Raw genomic sequence first — 22,051 nt, 5'->3', positions numbered from 1 at the left:
TGTATTTGTATCGAGCATCAGGACCTTGGATTTATTCCTATGCAATGATAAGGAAATTGTTTGAAAGATGATGATTAATTTTCTGACAGGCAGTAATGCACGGTTGCTAGTAGATGTGCTGTTCCGTAAGTTGGCATTTTACTCGGTACAGATGGCTTTGGCTTGATCTGTAGGTTCTAGAGTTTCATTACCTGAAAGGATTTATGTTATTATTTGCTTTAGAAGGCTTCTGGAGTAGGGAACATGCAGCTTCTCTGCAATAACTTCAGAACTAGGGAAGATATGGTGTTAGCTACTAGGTTCTCGGTTGGTTCGATAGTTGAGTGCATTGGGAAAATGAGTGTTCTTTTGCTGAAAGTAATGCAGCATTTCCTAACTTTAATTAAGTTTGATGGCAACCTTTTGGAATAGCAGATGCAAATGCATAGTTGGATTGATTATTGTGAAGAGACACCCTTTTTTGGTATTTCTTCAGGAGAAGAAATTCGCTTATATTAGTCTAAGCATCTCATTATATAGTGAATTTTTCTCCTAAAACCCTTAGCCTGTATGCTAGTTTACTTTATTTAGTTTTTATTTTGATGTCATGTGGCTCTAACCGTTAGATTGAAATTATCATGTTGAGGAATGACAGTGAGCCAATAAAGTTCAGTGACCAAGCTAGATGCTGAAGAGGAAGCCGATCATCCTTGAAGAACTGTAGAGCGGTCGGGACAAGATACTTTCAGGAGAACTGTTGATTGAATGCTATGACGCTAAAAACTGCTTGTTGTGAATGACAGGTCTTGATCCGAATGACAAAATGTATGATCATAACTTTATGACAAAATTCAGAAGACATTCCACAGGATGGTTCATTAAGTGAGAGTGGTGGCCAGGCAATTTGATCTGATGGAACTCAGATTTTCATAGTTTGATTTGCTAAGAAGTTACACATTCTGATTTAATTAGCGTTGTGAGCTGAGAGTTTTGCTTTTCTTGAAATTGTTGTAGAGAATAGGAAATTTGGTGTTGCTTGTATTGTGGAGCAAGTAGACAGTTGAAAATGCTCAAAGACTTGTTTTGCTTCATAGACCAAGAAGTGTCCATACTTCAGTGGATTACTGGAGAAAATGATGCTGAAAGTGTTCAATGCATACCTAGAATGCTCACTGTACATTGTCACTTGATCTTCCGTATCGAGTGGATGACTGCACTTCTGATGCTACTGTGTATTTTGCCTGAAGTGGTGATGACAATGAAGAATGTTTCTTTGCATTTTTTTTTTTCTTTTTCGTGTAATGAAGGTTTGCAATTCATAAATCTGCTCGCTCATCTATAAAGGTGGATGTGCAGAATTAAGTTTGGCTTTGGCATGTACTGGCTGGACGTTTTCCAGGGCCTTTCTGAAGAAATTTATCTTGCACGATCCTCTTAGAAAGTTGACATCATGCAGCTGGTGGTGGTCTTGAAATTTGTGCTATTGTTGATCAGAATTTATCAGGGTTTTGAGCAGTACGTGGTCTGGAGCATGGGTTATGAATGAGCTTAGATCTAAATTCTAGGAATATAGTTTGATTCGTTTGCTGCTTTGTTTATCTTATGATTCCAATAGTAGAGGTTAGCTTATGAGCAGTTGAAATTGTTACGATTCAAATTTCCATGGGCTGCCGTTCTCCAGAACTGCAGTCAGTATACGCTTTGTCATTTGCTGCCCATTTTAGGTACATGACATTTTTAATTGTATTGTACTGTATATTATGTTTTACTATATGTTATCTTATTGTATGTATATTGTAAGATAATATTGTATTGTACTATTATTATATTATATACTATTTTATTATAATATATTATATTATAGTATTAAGATGATATTATATTATATTATGCTATATTTTAATTACATTATAATATAATATAATAATAATGTGATAATATGATAATAATTTAATAATGTCAATGAAGGTAATCCAAACATGACAATTGCAGTGTAATAACACTCTCTCTAGATTAAACAACCAAAAACAAAAATTGCAGATATAATTTTCAGATACGAGCAAACAAAATTGATACTTGCAAATGTAACATTTTGAATTGTAGCTGCATCTAGAAATTCAGGCAACCAAACAATTCCTTAGCCTCAAAGCCTGCACAACTTCACCCTTCATTGATGGTTTGATGATGATCCAAATATAGTTTCAAATTTATCACATGATTGTCCAGCTTCAAAAAGCAACATCAAAGGTAGCTCTAAACTACAGCATCTGGCAAATGATATACATACCATAAACCCGACTCTTAATAGTTAGCAGAAGGTACTCATCAAAAAAAGGATAGTTGGCAGAAGGTTGGAGGGTAGTCAGTAATGATTATGATATGATCATAATTTCTTAGAGTCCAACCACCAAATTGCCTGCACTGTCATAGATTCTTATAAAATCAATCAAATAGGTAAGTATGCTCTGTTACCCATTCCCGTTGCTTTATGTGCTATCGCTGCTCCATTGCTTAGGCAATTCTCTCCCCGTTGCTACGCCGCCTCCGTTGGGGATCATTCTTGGGATCCCGACTTACAGAAGTTTCCTTCCTGAGTTCAGATTTTAAAGGTGCCATTCGAAAGAAATTCCTGAACTCCTCGAGTAGGGAATAAATTCCTCATTCATACATCTCAGCCCTACGAAAGAGAGCAGGGTGAAAGGCTGGACCGCTGCAACATTTTGTGCCCAAGTTGATGCTTGGGCTTAAGTACACTGCTTGTTGGATTGAATGGAGAACCTTCCCCCCAAAGTCGATCGAGCCTACTCGTAAAGCACTATCGAGAGGCCATACAGAATAAATATATCAATGAAAAAAAAAAAAAAGAATTACACAATAATGACCATATGTTCATCAATGAACAAATCAGTTCTCATTTTTTCAGTGGATATGATAATTAAACCTTTAACCTTCATTTTCTTTTTCTCAGTATCATTCTGAGATGACAGGATCACATTTTTCCATGGAAAGAAAGGCTCACATGTGCTTATTGATGTGTCATAAAATGCTGCATCCAACCTGAATTGAACATACATCATCTGATAAAAAATTTAAGAGATGGTGTACCTGAAAGTGGCCCAGAATGATGTTTCCAAGGATGATGTTTTGCATATGCCACAGGGCAAGGTAACCTCCTACCCTGCTCATCGCATCCAATACAATGATCTTTCATCACCAATAGTCTTTACAGGAACACCTCCCCTCACTGAAATGATGGAAACGGCTGCGATCACGCAAGACAATCTCCCGCTCAACAATTTTTGAGACAAACTTCATGGCTTCATGACAATCATTACAAACTCGCAAATTCTTCACAACTCGAATTGTGGCTCCCGCCTTCGTGCTGATGAGTCCGAATGCCACAGCCAACTTCTCACTATGCATTGAGAGTGCATCCTCCTTTTCTTCCTCATCAATACTCTGAGACACAACAGTTGTATCTGGGATATACCCGGCCAGCTTCATCCTCAAATTCAATGCATTGATCATGGAATAAATTTTTTCAGACTGGGGATGAGACCGATCTCCCATAAAGAATTCATACACTCTGTTATCCACCTCAATCCAACTGCAACCAGGCATCTTCACCACCCGTTTCTCTCTCATCCTTAGCCGACATTTTGCTGCATCCTCCAACCTACCGATTGAAGAATAGACATATGCTAGATAAACATAGCTACCAGAGTGTCCAGGATCTAACTCAAGTATATGCTGAACTACTCTCTCCCCTCTCCATATATCACCATAGATCCGACAACCACCCAGCAATGCACCCCATACTATAACATTTGGTGGCACCCGCATTGAATTGATCAAGTTCTCGGCTTCATCAAGTCGTCCGGCACGGCTGAGAAGATCTACCACACAACCATAGTGCTCAACCTTTGGATCAATCCCAAACTCATCACTCATCCGATTGAAATATTTCAACCCCTCATCCACCATACCAGCATGAGTGCAGGCTGATAAAATGCCCATGAAAGTGATGTCATTCGGCTTTATCCCACATTGTAGCATTCCATGAAATCCAGAGATTGCCTCCTCTACGTGGCCATGCATGGCTGACCCACAAATTATTATACTCCATGAGATCACATCCCTCTCTTTCATTTTTTCGAACACTCTTCTAGCCTCACCAATGCACCCGCACTTCGCGTACATGTCGGAAAGAGCATTCCCCAAGAAGAGGCCTAGCTCCATCGACCTCCGCTTGATGAACCCATCAATCCACCTCCCCAAATCGAGGGCACCCAGGTGGGCGCAGGCGGAGAGGACGCTCACGAGGGTGACATCGTTGGGCGGTGCACAACCTGACCGCAGCATCTTGCGGAAAAGCTCAATGGACTCCAAGAACTTCTCATTCTGCGTGCACCCGGCAATCATGGCATTCCAACAGACCACATTCCTTTCTGACATGTGATCGAAGAGTTCACGGGCGGTGGCCACATCGCCAGACCGGGCATGACCAGCTATCATGGCGGACCAGGAGACCATGCTCCTCTCGGGCATCCGATCGAACACCTCTCTCGCGGCGGTGATATCACCGCAGGAGGAGTAGCCAGAGATCAGAGTGTTCCATGAGACGACGTCCCGCCCAGGCATTTCGTCAAACAGGCGGCGAGCGACAGCGGGGCAGCCGAACTTGAAGTACATGTCGACGAGGGAGTTGTGGACGAAGAGGTTGGCATCGAGACCTCGCTTGAGGACGAAGGCGTGAGACATCTCACCGTCGGGGACGGCGGTGAGGCCCGCACAGGCCTTGAGGACGGAGGTGAAGGTGAACTCGTCGGGGAGGGGGTGGCGGGAGGCAAGGAGGAGGTTAAAGTAGCGCAGAGCGAGGGGCCAGAGGTGGTGGAGGGCGAGGGTGCGGAGGAGGGAGTTCCAGACGAATAGGTTTGGGTCGGGAATGAGCGAGAAGACGAGGGCGGCGTAGCGGGGTTTGGCGCGGGCGGCGGAGGCAGAGATGAGCTTGACGGCGACGAGGTTTGGGTCGACGGTAGGGGGAGGGGGGTCGGTGATGAGGCGACAGTGGACTTGCAGGAGCTGCCGCATCGTGAGTTCGGTGGCACATCGTAGCAGTAGTGTGGTAGCGTCGTGGCGGAGGCGATGGGTTTGAAGTGCCACGTTGCCAGGTTGGGTGATGGCTGAGACGGAGACGGCGGCCGCAGAGACGGAGGTGGTGGTGCTTCTACCTCCTGGCGGGGCTCAATTCATACAAATTTCCACCCAAAAAATTCAAACAAATTTCAACTGCGACGCTGGCAGAGATATTCCCATTTCATCTCTTTAGGACCGTTGAATGATTAGGCTGAAAATCCTATTGATCGATCCGTGCGACCGGCCAGTGATCGATAAAATAATAAAATTACGAACTAGATCTATATATATAAATATTTTAAACTAATTTTATAGCAAATCGATCCAAATTTTATAGGAGGGAAAAAAAAAGCTACTGAGATGTATGAGTTAATGGTATCAACAATTGCACAACCAAGTAGCCATGGGATGACAGACATCCTGTATCGTATACATTTAGATTACAAGAAGTCATAATATTTCGAATGTGGAAATTTCTAAGCCAGTTTTTTTTTTTTTTTTTTGTTCCACCCTATTATTTCGAATGTGGAAATTTCTCAGCCAAATTTTTCGTCCTACTCTATTATCTCTTTGCCTGCATTATGTGATGATGGATCTGCATGTCTTAGTACATCCTATGATGACTCTTATTTTCTTTTTCTAAGCATAATGCAATCTTTTATTTGGAAGGTTATTGCATGAATCACTGTCTGCATTCGCTGATTTATTATTTGGCTGGACACAGAATTCCATCATTTCCGCTGGCTGCATTATGCAATGGACAATTTTGTAATTCCAAGATGCTCTTGTGCTGACCATTCTTCTCTTTAAGTTTTAATGCAGCCCTTTAATCGAGATCATATGATGCAGTCTATAACACGATGATTATTGGAGAAGAGAGATAAAAAACGTACGAAATAATGAAATACGGAGAAAACAAAAAAAAGCACTCTTTTCTTACGAGTTTAGTCCAATAATCTCTCAAAAAATTAGATTACAATGACGGTCAAAAATTTTATTTATAATATAAAAATTTTAAATTAATTAAAAAAAATTAAAAAAAAATAAAATATGAAATAAATCAAAAAAATAGACTCTATGTCAGACTAGAACTCTCGCATACTCCTGTAAGTTTGTCAAACGATTGAATTAGACTCTAAAATTCGCAGTAATGGCGAAGCACCAATCTCTTAGAGCTCGAAAAGAGTTTTTTGGAATGGAGTTAACTTAAGGATTCTGATATCGGATGATAAAGTTGTAGCCGTTCTAGCTCAACAGTGTCAGAACCTTGCAGGAATCGATACTATTAGGATATCCCAGATTAAGATACCTCGAATTAGGTGCTATCTTCATGATTGCCAATCCAAATACCGAGTTGAAGTACATGGGGCTAAACTATTTACATCCAATCTGATGTGCAACCCATCTGACACGTGAGCTTCTTTCGTTACCTTGGTCAGCTAGTTTCTAATCGCTATGACATCTGCATCATCCTTTTCTGGCTGAAAAAAACTCATTCTCGAGTTAGGAACCTTCTCATCTAATGAATCACCTGCATAAGTAAATACTTCATGTTGAATGCATCAGAGATTCGAAAACAGCATGGTAATTTCAACTTATAGGCATTGTAATTGATTTTCTTGAGTATCTCGAAAGGTTCCATCTTGCGTCGGCTCAGCTTGTTATATTCTTCCATCGAATATCAATCCTTGGTTAAAACAATCTACACATAGTCGTCGACTTCAAAAGTTACCTTCTTTCTATGCTTGTCCGCAGCCTCTTTGTACTTGGTATTGTTAGCTTCAATCTGTTCTTTTACTGATTGATGAATAGCTTGAATATCTGTAGGCAAATCTTTAGTTTTTGCACTGGATCATCCTTTGAAATTAGTGGGGGTTAAGTATAAAACACTATTCGAGTTCAGTCTATAGACAATTTGAAATGGACTGTAGCCTATAGTCCTGTTCACTGAATGGTTGAATGCGAACTCAGCCTGTACTAAGGCCAAATCCCATTGCTTCGGACACTCGCCAGCAAGACTCCTCAATAAATTTTTGAAGCTCATGTTAATGGACTCGGTCTGACCATCTGTTTGAGGATGATAAGTTGAACTGAACTGCAAAGTGGTTCCCAAACTCCTCCATAGGCTCCTCCAAAAGTGGCTCATAAACTTTGTGTCTCAATCAAATGTAATGAATTTGGATACTCCATGGTGTCGTACAATCTCTTTGAAAAATAATTGAGCAATGCTTGAAGCATCTATGGTCTTCCTACAGACGATGAAGTGAGCCATCTTTGATAATCTATCTACCACGACCAGCATTGAATCACATTGTCTCTGAGTCATAGGTGGACCCAAAATGAAATCCATGCTGATCTATTCCCATAGACGATCTGGGACAGGCAAAGGGGTGTATAATCCTGCATTCATCGCTGTTCCCTTCGATACTTGGCAGACTCGACAACAATCCACAAATTTGGTGACATCACGCTTTAATTTTGGCCAATAGAATTTACTTTGAATCAGCATGAGAGTCTTGTCTCTGTCAAAGTGTTCTTCATTATGAAGGTCTTGTACAATCTTCTCTAATAAAGAGCAATAGGGAACACAAAGCTGCACACCTCGAAACAAAAATCCATCATGCAACTGATAATCAGTTTGGATATGAGAATGTATCTCCTATAGAATTCGGCCAAAGTCAAGGTCACTTGCATAGTGATCCTTCAAGGTGTCAAATCCAATCACCTCTACACGAAGAACTCCTAGCAGCTCGACTGTCCGGCTTAATACATTTGCCATTCGATTCTGAGCATCAAATTTGTGCTTCAGAATAAAGTGAAACTCTTGCAAGTAGTTCACCCATTTGATATGCCTGTGGCTCAGCTTTTCTTGTCCATTGATATACTTCAAGGCTTCATGATCAGTGTACAAGATAAACTCCACATCATAAGTTGAATAATTCAACTTGGATCCAGACAACTTTTTGCTGTGGAAGTAAACAGGCCGCCCCTCTTGACTTAGAACTTCACCGACTCCTATGGAAGATGCATCACACTCCACCTTGAAAATCTTAGTGAGATCAGGAAAGGCAAGGACATCAGCAAAGGTGATCTTCAGTTTAATTTCTTCAAAAGCAGCCTATGCTTCGGGAGTCCACTAAAATCGCTTTTCTCTCATACTATCAGTCACCGGAGATATCACCAAAGAAAAACCATGGATGAATTTGTGGTAGAAGGATGCCAGGCCATGAAAATTTAAGACTTCAAAGATGTTGCGCGGTACCGGCCAATTCTACATAGCTTGAATTTTGAATGGATCAGCCCGCAGCCCTTCAGAGGAGACGATATAGTCCAAAAAAGTCAGGCTATCCATCACAAAGCTGTACTTTTTGAGATTGGCGAATAACTTCTCTCTCCTTAGTGTGCTAAGAGCCTCCACGAGATGCTGCAAGTGATCTTCTAAAGCAGGGCTGTATATAAGTATATCATCAAAGTAAACCACAATGAATTTACCAATGTATAGTTGCAGCACATGGTTTATCAGCCTCATGAAGATACTCGATGCATTGAAAAGTTCGAATGGCATCACTAGCCACTCATACAGACCCTTCCTTATCTTGAAGGCTATCTTCCACTCGCTCCAGATTTGATGCGCAACTGATGGTAGCCGCTTTTCAAGTTGATTTTGTTGAACACTTTGGTCCCAGCAAGTTGATCAAGCATATCATCCAATCTCGAAATCAGATATTGATATTTGATAGTGATCCAATTGATGGCTCGGCTGTCTATGCACATGTATCACGAATCATCCTTCTTTGAAACTAGTAGAGCATGTACTACACACAAACTCATGCTCAGACGGATGTATCCCTTGTCCAATAGCTCTTGAACCTGCCACTGCAACTCCCCATGTTCAGCTGGGCTTATGTGGTATGCTAGCTTGTTTGGTAGACTCATCTTAGGAACAAAATCGATGTAGTGTTAAATATCTCGTTCTGGTGGCAACCCTGCAGGCAAATCTTTAAGGAACATATCAGCAAATTTTTGGAGTATAGGACGTACCAGAGATGGGATGTCATGCTCAGCTAACTCATCCTTCTCTACCATCGCTAATAGATAGCCGACCTCTATTACCTCCTTTAAATAGGTGTGCTTCATCAGAAGGTTGATGCTGCTCTCTACCTTTAGTTTGGATAAGTCTTCTTCCTTCATCGATGCCAGAGTGATATTCTGATTATTCTTTCAAAATGTATAGGTGTTCCATCGGCCATTATGGGTAACACAATGATCATACTGCCATGGTCTTCCAATAAGCAGATGACATGTATCCATGGCTACTACATCACATCATACATTGTTGAAGTACTTTTGTTCGATGGAAAAGGATACAAGACAATGACCATCGACAACAACTTCGCTTTCTTTTTTGAACCATGATAGTTTGTATGACTGAGGCTATTTTTCTGTCAAAAGATTCAGCTTCTTGATGGCCTCTTGAGAGATGACATTTTCACAGCTTCTATCATCTATGATGATTTTGCAGACCCTCTTCTCAATGGTGCAGTAGATATAAAAAATATTGATCCATCTTCAGTCTTCTTTTCTCTCTCTTTTGGGAGCAAGTAGGTTCTTTCGAATAACTAGAGCCTCTTCGCTATCGTCAAACAGCAAGAAGTCATCCTCTTCATTATCCATTTCATCATAAATAGGCTCTTGTTCTTTCTCAGATGGTTCTCTTTCTTCAATTAGCAGCTACTTCCTGGATCGTCCAACGGGCTTTTTATAATTATTCTACATGTGTCCAATTTCACCATAATTGTAACACCATAGATTCGATGATCCAATCGGGGTTGGATTTGAGGTTCTTGTATCAGCAAAACGAACAGGAGGGTTAGTAGTATTGCACCGCATAACCCTTTGGTTTTCCATCGCTTGATTGTTTCATTGGATGGATTAGATCTGGGCACAGATCAGCACCGCAGCTACTCCTCAGCAACAACAATATGGTGGTACTCTTCTTTGATTGTTCACAGGATATGGAGCTTCAAAGCATCCTGAATCTGCAGTCATACTCCCTCCAAGAACCTCACCACCATCTGTTCCTCGTTTTCTGTAAGGTCGTTCCTAGCCATGAGTTGGTAAAACTCTTTCATATAATCATCCACAGATCTAGGACCTTGTCGCAGGTTCTGTAGGTGCTGATACAAGAATTGCATGTAGTTGAAAGATAAAAACTGCTCTCTCAATGCTTTCTTCATCGTCTTTCAGTTCTGAATTTTTGGTTTGCTCCCGTGCTTCTTGGTTTTCTTCAACTATTGCCACCATGTGGAAGCTCGACCTATCAATTTTAAGGCAACAAGTTTTATTTTTTTATCATCAGGTACCTTCTTATACTCGAAGATGTGCTCAATCTGATCTAGCCAATCAAAGAACACCTCTATATGCAGACCATCTGAATATTCAGGTAGATCTACTCTTATGGAATCAAACCAGTGGATTGATCGTTCGAATAAGTCACCACGACCTTCTCGCCGGCGTGTGGGAAGACCCCTGTAAAAGGGGTTTTCGAAATCTGAAAGCTCTCCTTCAAATTTGCAATCATCAGGTTTCGCCTCAGATCTCTCGCATCCTCAATTTCTAACTGCGTAAGGTGCGCAGTCAGATCTGATACTTGTCTCCTCAAATCTTCGCACTCCAACATTAGGTCCGTTCCCGTTGCATGATTTTTTCATGGACTGCTGCTTAATTCACAGGTTGGTCCTTCTTGCGATCACCACCCGTCATTTGAACTACAAAAAAGAATCAGCGCTCACGGATCTGAAGGCTCCGATACCAACTGATACAGCCTATAGCGTAACGATCGCTGGGGAAGCAGGATGAAAGGTGCACGAAATAATGAAAGACAGAAAAAAGAAGAAGGCACTCTCTTCTCATGAGTTTTAATTCAATAATCTTCCAATAAAAAATGGTTACAATGATGGCTAAGAGCCTTATTTATAGTGTAAAAATCCTAAGTCAACTAAAAGAAAGAATTCGAAAGAACATAAAATATAAAATAAATAAAAAAAATATATTCCATTTCAGACTAGGACTCTTGCATGCCCTTGTAGGCTTGTCAAACGATTGAATTAGGCTCTGAAATTTGTAGTGACGGTGAAGCACCAACCTTGTAGAGCTCGAAAAGAACTTTTCGAAATAGAATCAACTTAAAAATTCTAACATCAAATGATAAAGTTATGACCGTTCTAGCTCGATAGTGTCAGAATCCTATAGGAATTGGTGCTATCAGGATATCTCGGATTAGGATATCTCGGATTAGGTGCTATCTTTGTGGTTGGCAACCCAAATACCGAGCTGAAGTATACAGGGTTGAATTATTTGCATCCATTCTGATGTGCGGTCCATTTGATACGTAAGGTTCCTTCGTTATCTCTGTCAATCAATTTCTGATCGCTATGACGTCTCACCTCTCAATTTATCATTAATTAAGGTACATATTTTTGTCCTCTTTATTTTTTATATTGCTTATAATTAAAACTATCTCTTCTATCTATTTTCTTTTATTCTTTTTCTTTGTTACTGTTGTATATATTCTGCATTGAACAAATTTGATGTCCTATAGAGCTCATTGCTCCTATCAATCTTTTTTATTTAAAAAAATAATATTTCATGAATATGATATTTTTAAATATAATAAATTTGATTTTTTTGACTACTTATTTCTATCTATGGGAGCTTATTCATCAACTTTTATTGCAATAATTGACGGTCTAGCCTGCCATAACCGTTGACTATCGGAATTCAACTATATCGCATGGAATTCTCTTTCCGTTTTGATCCAGGAACATAGCTTGTTGCATGAAAAAATAAATTTATATCGTTTGATGGAAGGCTCATACTTGTTAATGCTATTCTTTCATTTCTTTTGATTTACTTCATATTTATTTATAAAATGTCCACATAAATTATCAAGAAGTTGGATAGAATAAGAAGATGCTTCCTTTGGAAGGGGTCGATCTCGACGAATGATACCTGTTGCAAGGTCTCTTGAGATAAGGTATGCCTTCCTAAAAAAGAAGGTGGGCTTCAGATCAAGGATTTAAGATCTTTCAATTTATCACTTTTAGCCAAATGGGATTAAAAATTTTTAAAAGATAATCTGGTTGATGGAAAAAAATTGTGGCTAGAGTTAGTCCAATTTAGCGCTAATCTATTACTATAGATTCCTAACTTAGATCGGCTTGATTAGAGATAGACGGCGATTGTAGGGTAGCGATAGCGGTACCTGTAAGATAAGTCCTTGGTCAGAGTTGGCTCCGAGTCCACCGGGGACATATAGATACTTAAGTAAAAAGTCTGAAATAGATAGAAAGGAGTGAGCGTGTATTAGAAGAGAAGGGATTGCATACCTTGAGGATTTCAATAGGTTTTTATTCATAGGTGGAGATTGAAAAGTTGTGAGAAGGAAGGAGATTAGGTGGTTAGCCTTGCTTTATTAGACGAAATATATTTGTTATCTTCTATTTTATCTGAAGAAATAGTTTATTATCTTTTATTTTATTATTTTTTTCTTATTCATTTACAATAGATTGTCATGTAGATTCTAAAATTTTTCCAACCAATATAAATTGAATAAAAACATCAAGTACAATATTTTTTTTGTAGTATCAACTTGGTTTGATTATCATCAAAATTATATCAGGCCCAACTTTAATGTGTATCGACTTTAATTGAAAAAAAAAATTTCTATCTATATTATGATCTTTATTTTTTATCCAACGAATAGATAAGAGCAATAACCGAAGGTCCATTATTTGGAGTTATCATGTTATCTTGTTTCGATCCTGGCAGACTAGAACGAGTATGTCGGACCAATCTCCGTTGTTTAATTGCGGATTATCTTCAGAACATCATACATCCTTAAGGTAAGCAGGGTCAGTTACGTTACGTTACGTTACGTTAGAAGTAACGGGTCGCTGGGTTTGATACCACGGCACGGAGCAGCCTGGCTTCGGATTTCCTCGTGAATCGTGACTGCTTTCGGTCGATTCGCGGTTTCGCCATTCTACTGCGTAAAGTCGGCAAGAGTTTTCTTTCCCGCCCGTGCCAGGCGGCTTCCCTCCAACCGGGATTTGCTTGGACCAACGCCACCTCATCGATCCGAACCAATCCCCCCCGCCGCCACCCACGAGGAAACAGAAGAAAGGCCATCGAATAGTAAGGAAACTATTGCAAGCCGTCGATCTCATGCAAGCACTCGACGGCTAAGATCACGCACAGCTCATCGATCCGGAACCCTCACTCCCGTCCAATCAAAACCGATTGCCTCCATCTATAAATATGAAATCCCCCCTTGTTCTTTTCCTCCATCCGGTGACTGGTTCCCCTTTTCCCTCTCCTAAAGACCAATCCCCCGCTCGCTCCTCCCCTCCTCGGACCCTCCCCTAACCTCGATTCCGATGGCACCCAAGGCCGAGAAGAAGCCGGCGGAGAAGAAGCCTGCTTCGGAGAAGCCGGGGGAGGACAAAGAGAAGAAGACGGTGGCCGAGAAGGCCCCTGCCGAGAAGAAGCCCAAGGCCGAGAAGCGTCTCCCATCGAAGGAGGGGGCCGCTGGCGACAAGAAGAAGAGGAAGAAAGCGAAGAAGAGCAGCGAGACGTACAAGATCTACATCTTCAAGGTGTTGAAGCAGGTCCACCCGGACATCGGGATCTCCAGCAAGGCTATGGGCATCATGAATTCCTTCATCAACGATATCTTTGAGAAGCTCGCCCAGGAGGCTTCTCGCCTCGCCCGCTACAACAAGAAGCCAACCATCACCTCCCGGGAGATTCAGACCTCCGTCCGCCTCGTCCTCCCCGGCGAGCTCGCCAAGCACGCCGTCTCCGAGGGTACCAAGGCCGTCACCAAGTTCACTAGTTCTTGAATGATCTTTGTTTGGGTCTGCTGGCTTCGTCTGGATCCTATCTGGGAATTTAGGGTTATGCTTGGGTGCTTCTTTGCCCCTTCTGCCTTCTTTTTTTTTTTGTTATCCTTTATATCTTTTCCTTTTTTATTTTGTTTGAAGTTGAATAGTCTGATGTAAAATTCCTATCTCTGATCTGGAAATTTGAAGTTAGATCTTCTTAGACGTTCCATCTTGAATTTGTCTGATTTACTTCTTTGATTTATGTGGCTTAATACCTTTTTGGTATCTGGACAAATTCTGGTAATGGGGAGGGACACACACACACACACACACACACACATACATGAGATCAAGATGTATTATGTTTTTTAAAAGAAAATTTCCCCAATTTCTTCTTTTTCATTTTTTACCTGATGTCATTTCTGGCATTTTGATGCTCATCTTGATGTTAGTGTCCTGTCTTTATGCGAAGATGTTGTGTCAACTTCAGCTGGGGTCTAATGCTTCAATCCTGTCTTTCAGTCTGTTTCCCTGGATGAATTAATTCTTGAATGGTGGACTAGTGCACCAAGATTTTCAAGCATTTTAGATAAAATGCCTGTGTAGATTAAAAAAAGAAAAACACGAAATTGTTTCTTAGAGACATACGAACAATAGTCCGTGGGTGCACTCAGTCTGACATTGTTTTGAATTCATGTGCCAGATCTTTGAATTCGATTTGATGGCTTTGCCCCTTTGTTACTATAGTCTGACAATGCTGAATCTATGCGATATAGTGTTGCTCGAATGGTATATGCATTAATCAGTATGCCAGGAGTAATACAGTATTGATAGTTTTTACTATTTTACTAAATATATAAAGCTATAATGTGTATTGTTCTGGTGATTGATGGGAACTGAGAAAATTTGATTGTCATTTTCAATTTTGCTAAGATGGTTTCCAAGCGATATGATGAAACTATGCAGAATAGACCTATAAATAGCTCTGCCTTCTTGAACATCAGGAAATGACTTGCTGTCTTTGCAAAAGTTGAGTTCTGCTTGAGATAAATTAATTAGTTAAGTGACAGATGATGTTCAGTTATATGGAAGACATTTCATCTCTAACCTTTATTCATTGCATACACAAATTATTAACATATTTTGTCTCCTCATTTTACTATAATGCTTGATATGTGTGGAAATTGTTTCTGACTCTTGTTCTTATCCTTAGTAGATATAATAATCTTCATCTTTAATGAATGTCTGCTTCTTTCAATTCTGGGGTTTCCCTTTATTGCAGGTGTATTGTGGAGCCAGCTTCTATTTATTTTCGGCAGGTGGGCATGACTATAAATTCATTTTTTCTGAGTATTTTCAGATAAAGTTTTTGCTCTTTCCTTCTCAAGAGATTGATGGATGTCGAAACTTGATGGTATTTGAGGGAATATATCTGCTTGTGGTTGTGATAGGTAGCCAGTAGCTTAAAAGCAAAAGTAATTGGCTACTCAATGGGTTAATTTTGTGTTATTGCAGGTATCATTGTTATTCTGTTTTCACCTAAGTGTTTTACCTGTTGAAATATCTTTAACAATTAAATATTTAACTATAAATGGATATGAATAATGTATATTCATTACTGATCTAGTTGGACCTTGATTTTGAATTTTTAGCATTCCAATTTTTTGTGTTTACAATAATCCCTTTAAAAGTATAAAGTAAAACTTCTAGGTAATTCTCTATTGCTATATTCAGATTCTAAGGCCAATCATGAATTAGATGCAAGGACATCTTCCATTTGCTGCTTTGGGAGCATGGCGTTTTTCAGTTATCTGGCATGTTATGGGTGCACTAGGTTTTTGGTTATGTGCTTGTCTATGTGTCTGTTTCTCCTTCAAGCGGTGATTGATTTTTGAAGGATGAAACCTTTTAATGTCAGCAGGAGTCAACCTGCATGGGAGGAAGTACTTTCTTGTAGAACTTTAAGGAGGCAATGTTGGAGGCCATTGGTGCACAGCAGATTGGATACTTCATATTGTTATTTGCTACGAGATATTAGAGTAAGTGCTTGCCACCATACAAGGAAAAAAAAAATATTCCTATTCTATGTTATTCTTTGGGTGTCATGCCTGTGCATATGGTCTAGTCATTTGGGGTGGGTCTATTTTTAACAGAGTTCTGTAATTGATTGGCATGTACGTGCAAGTATCTACTTAAATGAATACTTGTTGCTTATGGTAAAGTGTCACGGCATGTGCTTGTTGATGGAGGCTCACTGTAAAATCATGATTTGTGCACAGTAGCTTAGTGCTGATGTAGAGTCTAGACAGTGTTGATCTAATTTACTTAGCTGGCTAGTGTCTGCTTAATTTCTTTAGTGGTTGGCGCTTTCTTGTTTCTTTGCCTCTTTTGCTAAAATAGAGCACTTCCTTACACTTATAAATGTGGATCACATGCATATTCTCAGATATGACCACCAAAGTTCCAGGACATGCTGATGGTTCGTGTAGATTTTATACAGACACAAACTCACCCTAGCAATGACAATATACTCCTATCCTCTGTTATTGTTCTTTTGAGAATGTCGGGGATGATGGAAGGTTTAGTAGATAGCTTCAATGAAGATTGTCCTGTTACTCTATTATCACTTTATCTTTTCTGATGTTTATACTAACTAGACGTGCTGTATTCTAGTGGTCGATACTGGTGGTAGTGGTACCAATCTTGTGTTGCTCTACATCAGTACTTTATTTCCTAGCTGAATGATCTGATAATGGGAAAAATTCATGCACTTAGAAAATTGTTGGTACTACTTCTATGTGTAGCTGGTTTTGGTATTATCCTCATGCGGAAAACTGATTTGAGACCCAGCAAATTCTCATATTTCAACATACTATACTGTTTTGTCATATAGTCTCAGGAGCGTTTGAAGAATTTTATATTTCTATAAACTGAAACCTTCATTTTATTTTCAGCTTCTTTTGCACATCCTCACTTCACTGCAGAAAGGAGGAGGGTTTTTGCAGGGGAACCCTCGCTGAATGAATCATCTTGTGTAGGTGTATTCTTTTGCAAGTGATATCGTTTTGCTTTCTTATCTACCAAAAATATAAAATGGAAAATGATTTCAGTATGCGCAAATATTCTACAAATGCCATCTCGTTCTACAGCTCTTTAGGTTGAATTAATTTCAAATGAAGTACAATGTGCATGGATCGACTCTCATAGTGTTTATTAGTGCTATCATCTGTTCAGAAATCATAAATCTCTTCTATTTGGGGGATCTTGTTGGTAAAAGTTATGTAGCTTTTAATCAATGGCGCGTTGTTGCACTAGATCAACTTATCTTTTTTTCCTACAGGATTGTTTCATTGATGGATATTAATGGGGACAATTATATATTCTATGTTATAGGAACCATATGTCAAGTTTACTGATCTGAAGACTGGCTTCTTCTGTTCAAAACATCTAGGGTGCAAGTACTTGACATTTCTGAATATGCTCTATGGTGGTAAGAATTTGAAAAGATTGAGAAAATGAAAGATCCTCAAATTATATTTGAAACTGGAAGTAGAGAATGTGATAACATTAACAAGCAATAAATAGGATGGATAACATTAACAAGCAATAAATAGGATGGATTGTTTTGTTGAACTTCATCAAGTAAATTCTTGGATATTTCACATGATGGTTAGAAGGTGATTGCAATGGTTGAATATGGAGAAAGAATTCCTAGGAAGAACATGTTGGAGATGCTTCTATATCTTGGTGGCATGACATGGGGATAGAATTACTAAATTTATGTGTTGTGATTTGATAATTATTCTCAAATTTAACGGGTTACGCTTCCCTCAAAGGGTCGAGGTTGCAAAGCAATTTCTTCCCCGTCTTTAACTAAGAACTGCTCAGAGCGAAGAAGCATATACCAACCCCCCCACGGAAGAACTTTTAACAGGATGGGCTTTGAGTGCAATGCTTTTGAAGTTATTCTATAAAGAAGTGAAAGATAGGGAGTTGCATTAGAATTACACATGAACTTGTTCCTGGGGTCGTTTAGTTCCTACCATATGTTCTATGGGACTTGGATATGATTAACATATATTCTTGTATGCATTTTCTATATACATTATATTACGATACGTGATTTGTCCAACATTCTCGACTTGCGATTTGGTTTAATTGGTGGCCTGATTTGCTTGTCACATGGTTGAGATCGTATAGCGGCTGAACTATATTTCTTATGAAATCTGGAGAGCAATGGAATAATAAGTTGAGATTTGGTCTGTAAGGACTGAGGGACGATCAAGTGAAGATTTTGGCTGGTGTATTAACCTTGTTCAAGAATAGGTTTGTAAAAGATTTTGCCAGTATCTCGATTATCAGTCACATGCGTGTCATTGATGCTGCAGATCGCACTTCAAAAAGCCTGGTAAGCTGGCTTTCGAAGGTTCATTTTATTTCATGACTATGATGAATGTAATGGTGGGGGGGGGGGGTGTGGTTGTTGAGAGGAGGGGGGCGCACCGGACGTAAGGTCAAACTATGTAATCGTTATTTTCATGTTAATCTGTTCTTATTTATAATGATACGGTCAGGTGCTTATGGTTGGAGCTTCATTCAACGACACTTTGCTGGATGCTCAATTCTGCCTCATTATTCTGGGATTTGACACTGCATATGAGCGGTGCAATGGTAATGTTACGTGATACACTGCCGTGCTGGCTGCTCTTATGAAGGGATGGTTCAATATATTGGGAGGCCTAAAGCTGAATACTAAAACCAGGGGTGGAAGTTGGATCAGACACAATTTTATTTTTTTCATCACATCGTTGCATCTCGACTCGAGAAAGAAAAAAAAAAAAAACCGTCGTGTGGAGATTCAAAATTCTTCCGTCTTCTTTTCCATCGTCCAACCATCGAAAGCCTGGAATCTTTTTACCATCGGAAGTTTGAAATTCCGCTTCCGTCGGAGACGCCCTTCAAGTTTGGAATGTTCGTTGTCGAAGATCGGATGACGTCTCTCAAGTTAGATCGTTACTATCGGATGGATCCATATCCTCTCTATTGATGATGGTACCTTCGATGGTCTCTTTGTCGGTGTCATCCTCATTCATCTCGAGGTCTCTCTGCAAGCTCTTCGACGACCTCACCACTCGAATCGATGATTTTTTCACTTGTGGCTCCCATTTCATCATTTTTCGTCTCCCGTCTTGTCGTTTTCGTCTCTGGCATTATTTATCTTCTTGCGGATGGATGGCTGGATGCGGTGGAGATGGCAAGGGAGCTCGAGGATCTAAAATAAATATGGGTCTAAAGTCCTTGCTTTGGTGGTCTTATCCTTAAGCCGGTCTTGCTGTCATGGAACCATTAAAGCGTGAGAAAAATGTACTCTTTTCAATAATAGCCGGCACCATTGTTATTGGGCCTAACTTATACAGTAGATTGAGAGAAGCCTCTGATCAAATTATATAAGAATAATTTTTATTTTGCATGTCGTGCTCTGATCCTACCTACATAGTTCATTATAATCATTGTTTAAGTGTGAATTTGATCAATAATAAATAAAAAAAATATATATTTTTTTAAATTTTAATCATTAAATTTTTATGTGTTCTTGAATTGCTTCCGTGATTTCTTTTAACACAGGCACACTTGGTCTGCTCTATTTTTGAGGTTGCAATTTAATATTTCAGTTGAAGTGGCAATTCTGAGACATTAATTATAGGTCGTGCATATCATAAATCTTGATGTTGCTCTTTATCTCCCGATGCCGACTGAACTGCAAATGAACTTATGGCCGTGAACTTGCTTTTTTCGGACCGCTAGTTTTTTTTTGTCGGAATTTGGTGAAGATCCACCCTGTAATATCTCGTGCAGGTGAAGCAGATAAATTTCCAGAATGGATCTGGAGTGTGAAAGGCCAGGTAGGAGGACAGAAACCACTATTATATTACAGATCCTCGTAATGATGTTGGTCGCCCGTCTTCATGCTGCAGCAGCTGAATTCTTATTTCTCGAGCTATGTGAGTCACTTTTTTTTTTTTTTTGTGTTTTATTTTCTTTTTCTAATTTCAGAATTTGTACTCATAGCATAAGGCGTTGTTTTCATTGATGCTAGGATTTGGATGCTTTTAATAGAGCTGGCTTCTTATTATAACTCCGTATTAATTAGTCGTATGTCAACCTTTGGTAATTTAATTTTGATTTTTGGAGAAGGCAATAACTTTTCCAGATCAATCAGATGGTGAAGTAACAAGAGGGATTATGAGAAGCGATATGCTACGGAGAGTCTTGGTGCTGAAGGAGTGTGGTGAAATGGTTGTTCAACCAGAGGTTTATCGTCCCATGCATTCTCGGAGACCCGGTGTGCTTGCGTATGATGCTATTATTGGTCAGAGATTGCTGAAAGCTATGTTTGATGGCATGGATCAGCTGAGCCAGTTATTGGGTTCCCAGGTCTAGTGGGATGGGCCATTGTTTTTATAGGAGTCTGCTACATGTGGCTTGTAATTCTCCTTTCATCAGCACATTAAGCATACCAAGGACCACGAGACACACTCTTAGGACATGGACGAAGAATTTCGTTTCAGTGTGATTGGGCGTGACACCTCGTGGGTCATGTTAATCACGCCAGAGTTACAGTGGCATCTTTTGCAGGATTCTGTATGGCAGCTCTTTGGTCTCTAATATTTTTCCTGGGTAATGATATAAACGTGCAAGGCTATCTTCCTGGTTCGTCCAAGTAATCATGAACTAGCTGTCTACTTTCTCTAATGCAAAACCTGTACAATTTAGTTACACATGTTGGTAGTTGCGACACTTCAGTGACATGGATAAAATTGGCAGGTGGATCATCCTGAAGACTGAAGTTTGGCTGAATGGACCATGCTTAATCTGTCAGAATGGTCAATGCTTTTAACATCAACTGAGCGTGGTGAAGTAGCTTGTGACAATGATTAGGCCATATCTAATTTTTCTCAGAGAAAAAAAGGAAAAAGAAAAAAAAATAGCTGATATGGCCGGAGACTCCTTTATTCTCATTGGCCGAGTATTAGCAATTTGCAGTTGGCTATCCGACAATGTTCAGTCCATAAATTGATCTGATCCTGGATGATCTTCTAACGTCGGATCACCAAGTCTTATAATTTATAAAGCAGACCTGGCTGGTGTCCTGGATGTACATTTTCTTTGTTTTAATATTTTTAATATAGATTTATGATTTGACCCGAGATCAAGGTGGGAGGGTCGCGTGGCGCAACTGAACCAACGACCATGAGGAGTCGTTGAGACGTACTCGTCGAGTGCCTCCGGTCACCTACTCTTTCAATCCTTAATTTAAACCTGTTTCTCCCCTCTCCTGTATCCTTGAAGAAAATTAGTTGGAGCTTCCCTTTTCAAAGGTCTACGGTGCCGTGTCCCCCCCCATATGTATATGTATCATCTCTCTCTCTGCCTCATTCGCTATCAAACTCCAGCTTCCATCCATGGCCCTGTCCTTCCTCGCTATGAATCTCTGGGAGATGGTCGTCCGTTGCAGTCCGACGTTCATCTACATGGCCACGTGGACGGCGCTCATAACCGTGACGGTGGCGGTGGCGGCTTTCTCTCCGGAGTTGGCGTTCGTATGGGCGGTGTCGCCGTCGTCGTCCTTCGCGCTGGGTTGCGGGGGCGTCGGTGGCGCCGTGAGGCTCCCACTGGAAGGGCCACCAGGGGAGGTGGTGTGCGTGCCCGTCCACCTGTTCGGCCGCTCCAAGGCCGATTTCATAATCCCTCCACTCTTCGCCGCCTTGGTCGTCGCCAGCTCCATTTGCTTCACCTGGGCTGTCGGGCTGTGGGAGGCCGAAGAAGAGACGCTCAGCTAGCACAATCAACAATCCAAATGAAGCGGTTCTAGAACGGTTTCTTTTTTTGGATTCAAGTGATGTATGTAGCGAGGGATGGACTGGGAGAGAAGCGCGCGCGAATAGGCGAATTCTATTTTCGTTGATTCATATGGCTTAATGCCTGTTTATACCTAATGTCTTTCCATGGCTCTTTTAGCAAACAGTGTACCGGTCTTTTTTTTTTTTTTT

At 40.2% G+C, this 22,051-nt stretch overlaps 3 protein-coding genes across 3 annotated transcripts; 2 read left to right on the top strand and 1 right to left on the bottom strand.

Annotated features, from left to right (window-relative positions):
• Window positions 1–2,064: 2,064 nt before the first annotated feature.
• On the bottom strand, window positions 2,065–5,455 carry LOC105044456 (pentatricopeptide repeat-containing protein ELI1, chloroplastic). The gene is made up of 2 exons (XM_029264404.2): window positions 3,085–5,455; window positions 2,065–2,794 (listed from the first exon to the last, which is right to left on the bottom strand). Exon 1 carries the CDS (start codon window positions 5,068–5,070, stop codon window positions 3,190–3,192), a length of 1,881 nt encoding a protein of 626 aa, XP_029120237.1. The 5' UTR covers window positions 5,071–5,455; the 3' UTR covers window positions 2,065–2,794; window positions 3,085–3,189.
• Window positions 5,456–13,449: 7,994 nt separating this feature from the next.
• On the top strand, window positions 13,450–14,222 carry LOC105044455 (histone H2B.11). Its single transcript, XM_010922366.3, has one exon. The coding sequence runs from the start codon at window positions 13,554–13,556 to the stop codon at window positions 14,016–14,018; it is 465 nt and encodes a 154-aa protein (XP_010920668.1). The 5' UTR covers window positions 13,450–13,553; the 3' UTR covers window positions 14,019–14,222.
• Window positions 14,223–14,359: 137 nt separating this feature from the next.
• LOC114914184 (uncharacterized) lies at window positions 14,360–21,985 on the top strand. Its single transcript, XM_073257153.1, has 4 exons — window positions 14,360–16,039; window positions 16,955–17,034; window positions 19,857–20,002; window positions 20,196–21,985. The coding sequence occupies exon 4, from the start codon at window positions 21,464–21,466 to the stop codon at window positions 21,839–21,841; it is 378 nt and encodes a 125-aa protein (XP_073113254.1). The 5' UTR covers window positions 14,360–16,039; window positions 16,955–17,034; window positions 19,857–20,002; window positions 20,196–21,463; the 3' UTR covers window positions 21,842–21,985.
• The last annotated feature ends 66 nt before the right edge of the window (window positions 21,986–22,051 follow it).

The sequence above is a fragment of the Elaeis guineensis genome, chromosome 5 (assembly GCF_000442705.2).
Source record: "Elaeis guineensis isolate ETL-2024a chromosome 5, EG11, whole genome shotgun sequence".
NCBI lineage: Eukaryota > Viridiplantae > Streptophyta > Magnoliopsida > Arecales > Arecaceae > Elaeis > Elaeis guineensis.
The sequence above is the reverse complement of the archived record's forward strand: the minus strand, read 5'-3'. Positions and strand labels throughout refer to the sequence as shown.

Bases quoted from the DNA above. Each gene is read 5' to 3' on its own strand.
- LOC105044456 (XM_029264404.2), bottom strand. From the start codon at position 5,070: ATGCGGCAGCTCCTGCAAGTCCACTGTCGCCTCATCACCGACCCCCCT.
- LOC105044455 (XM_010922366.3), top strand. From the start codon at position 13,554: ATGGCACCCAAGGCCGAGAAGAAGCCGGCGGAGAAGAAGCCTGCTTCG.
- LOC114914184 (XM_073257153.1), top strand. From the start codon at position 21,464: ATGGCCCTGTCCTTCCTCGCTATGAATCTCTGGGAGATGGTCGTCCGT.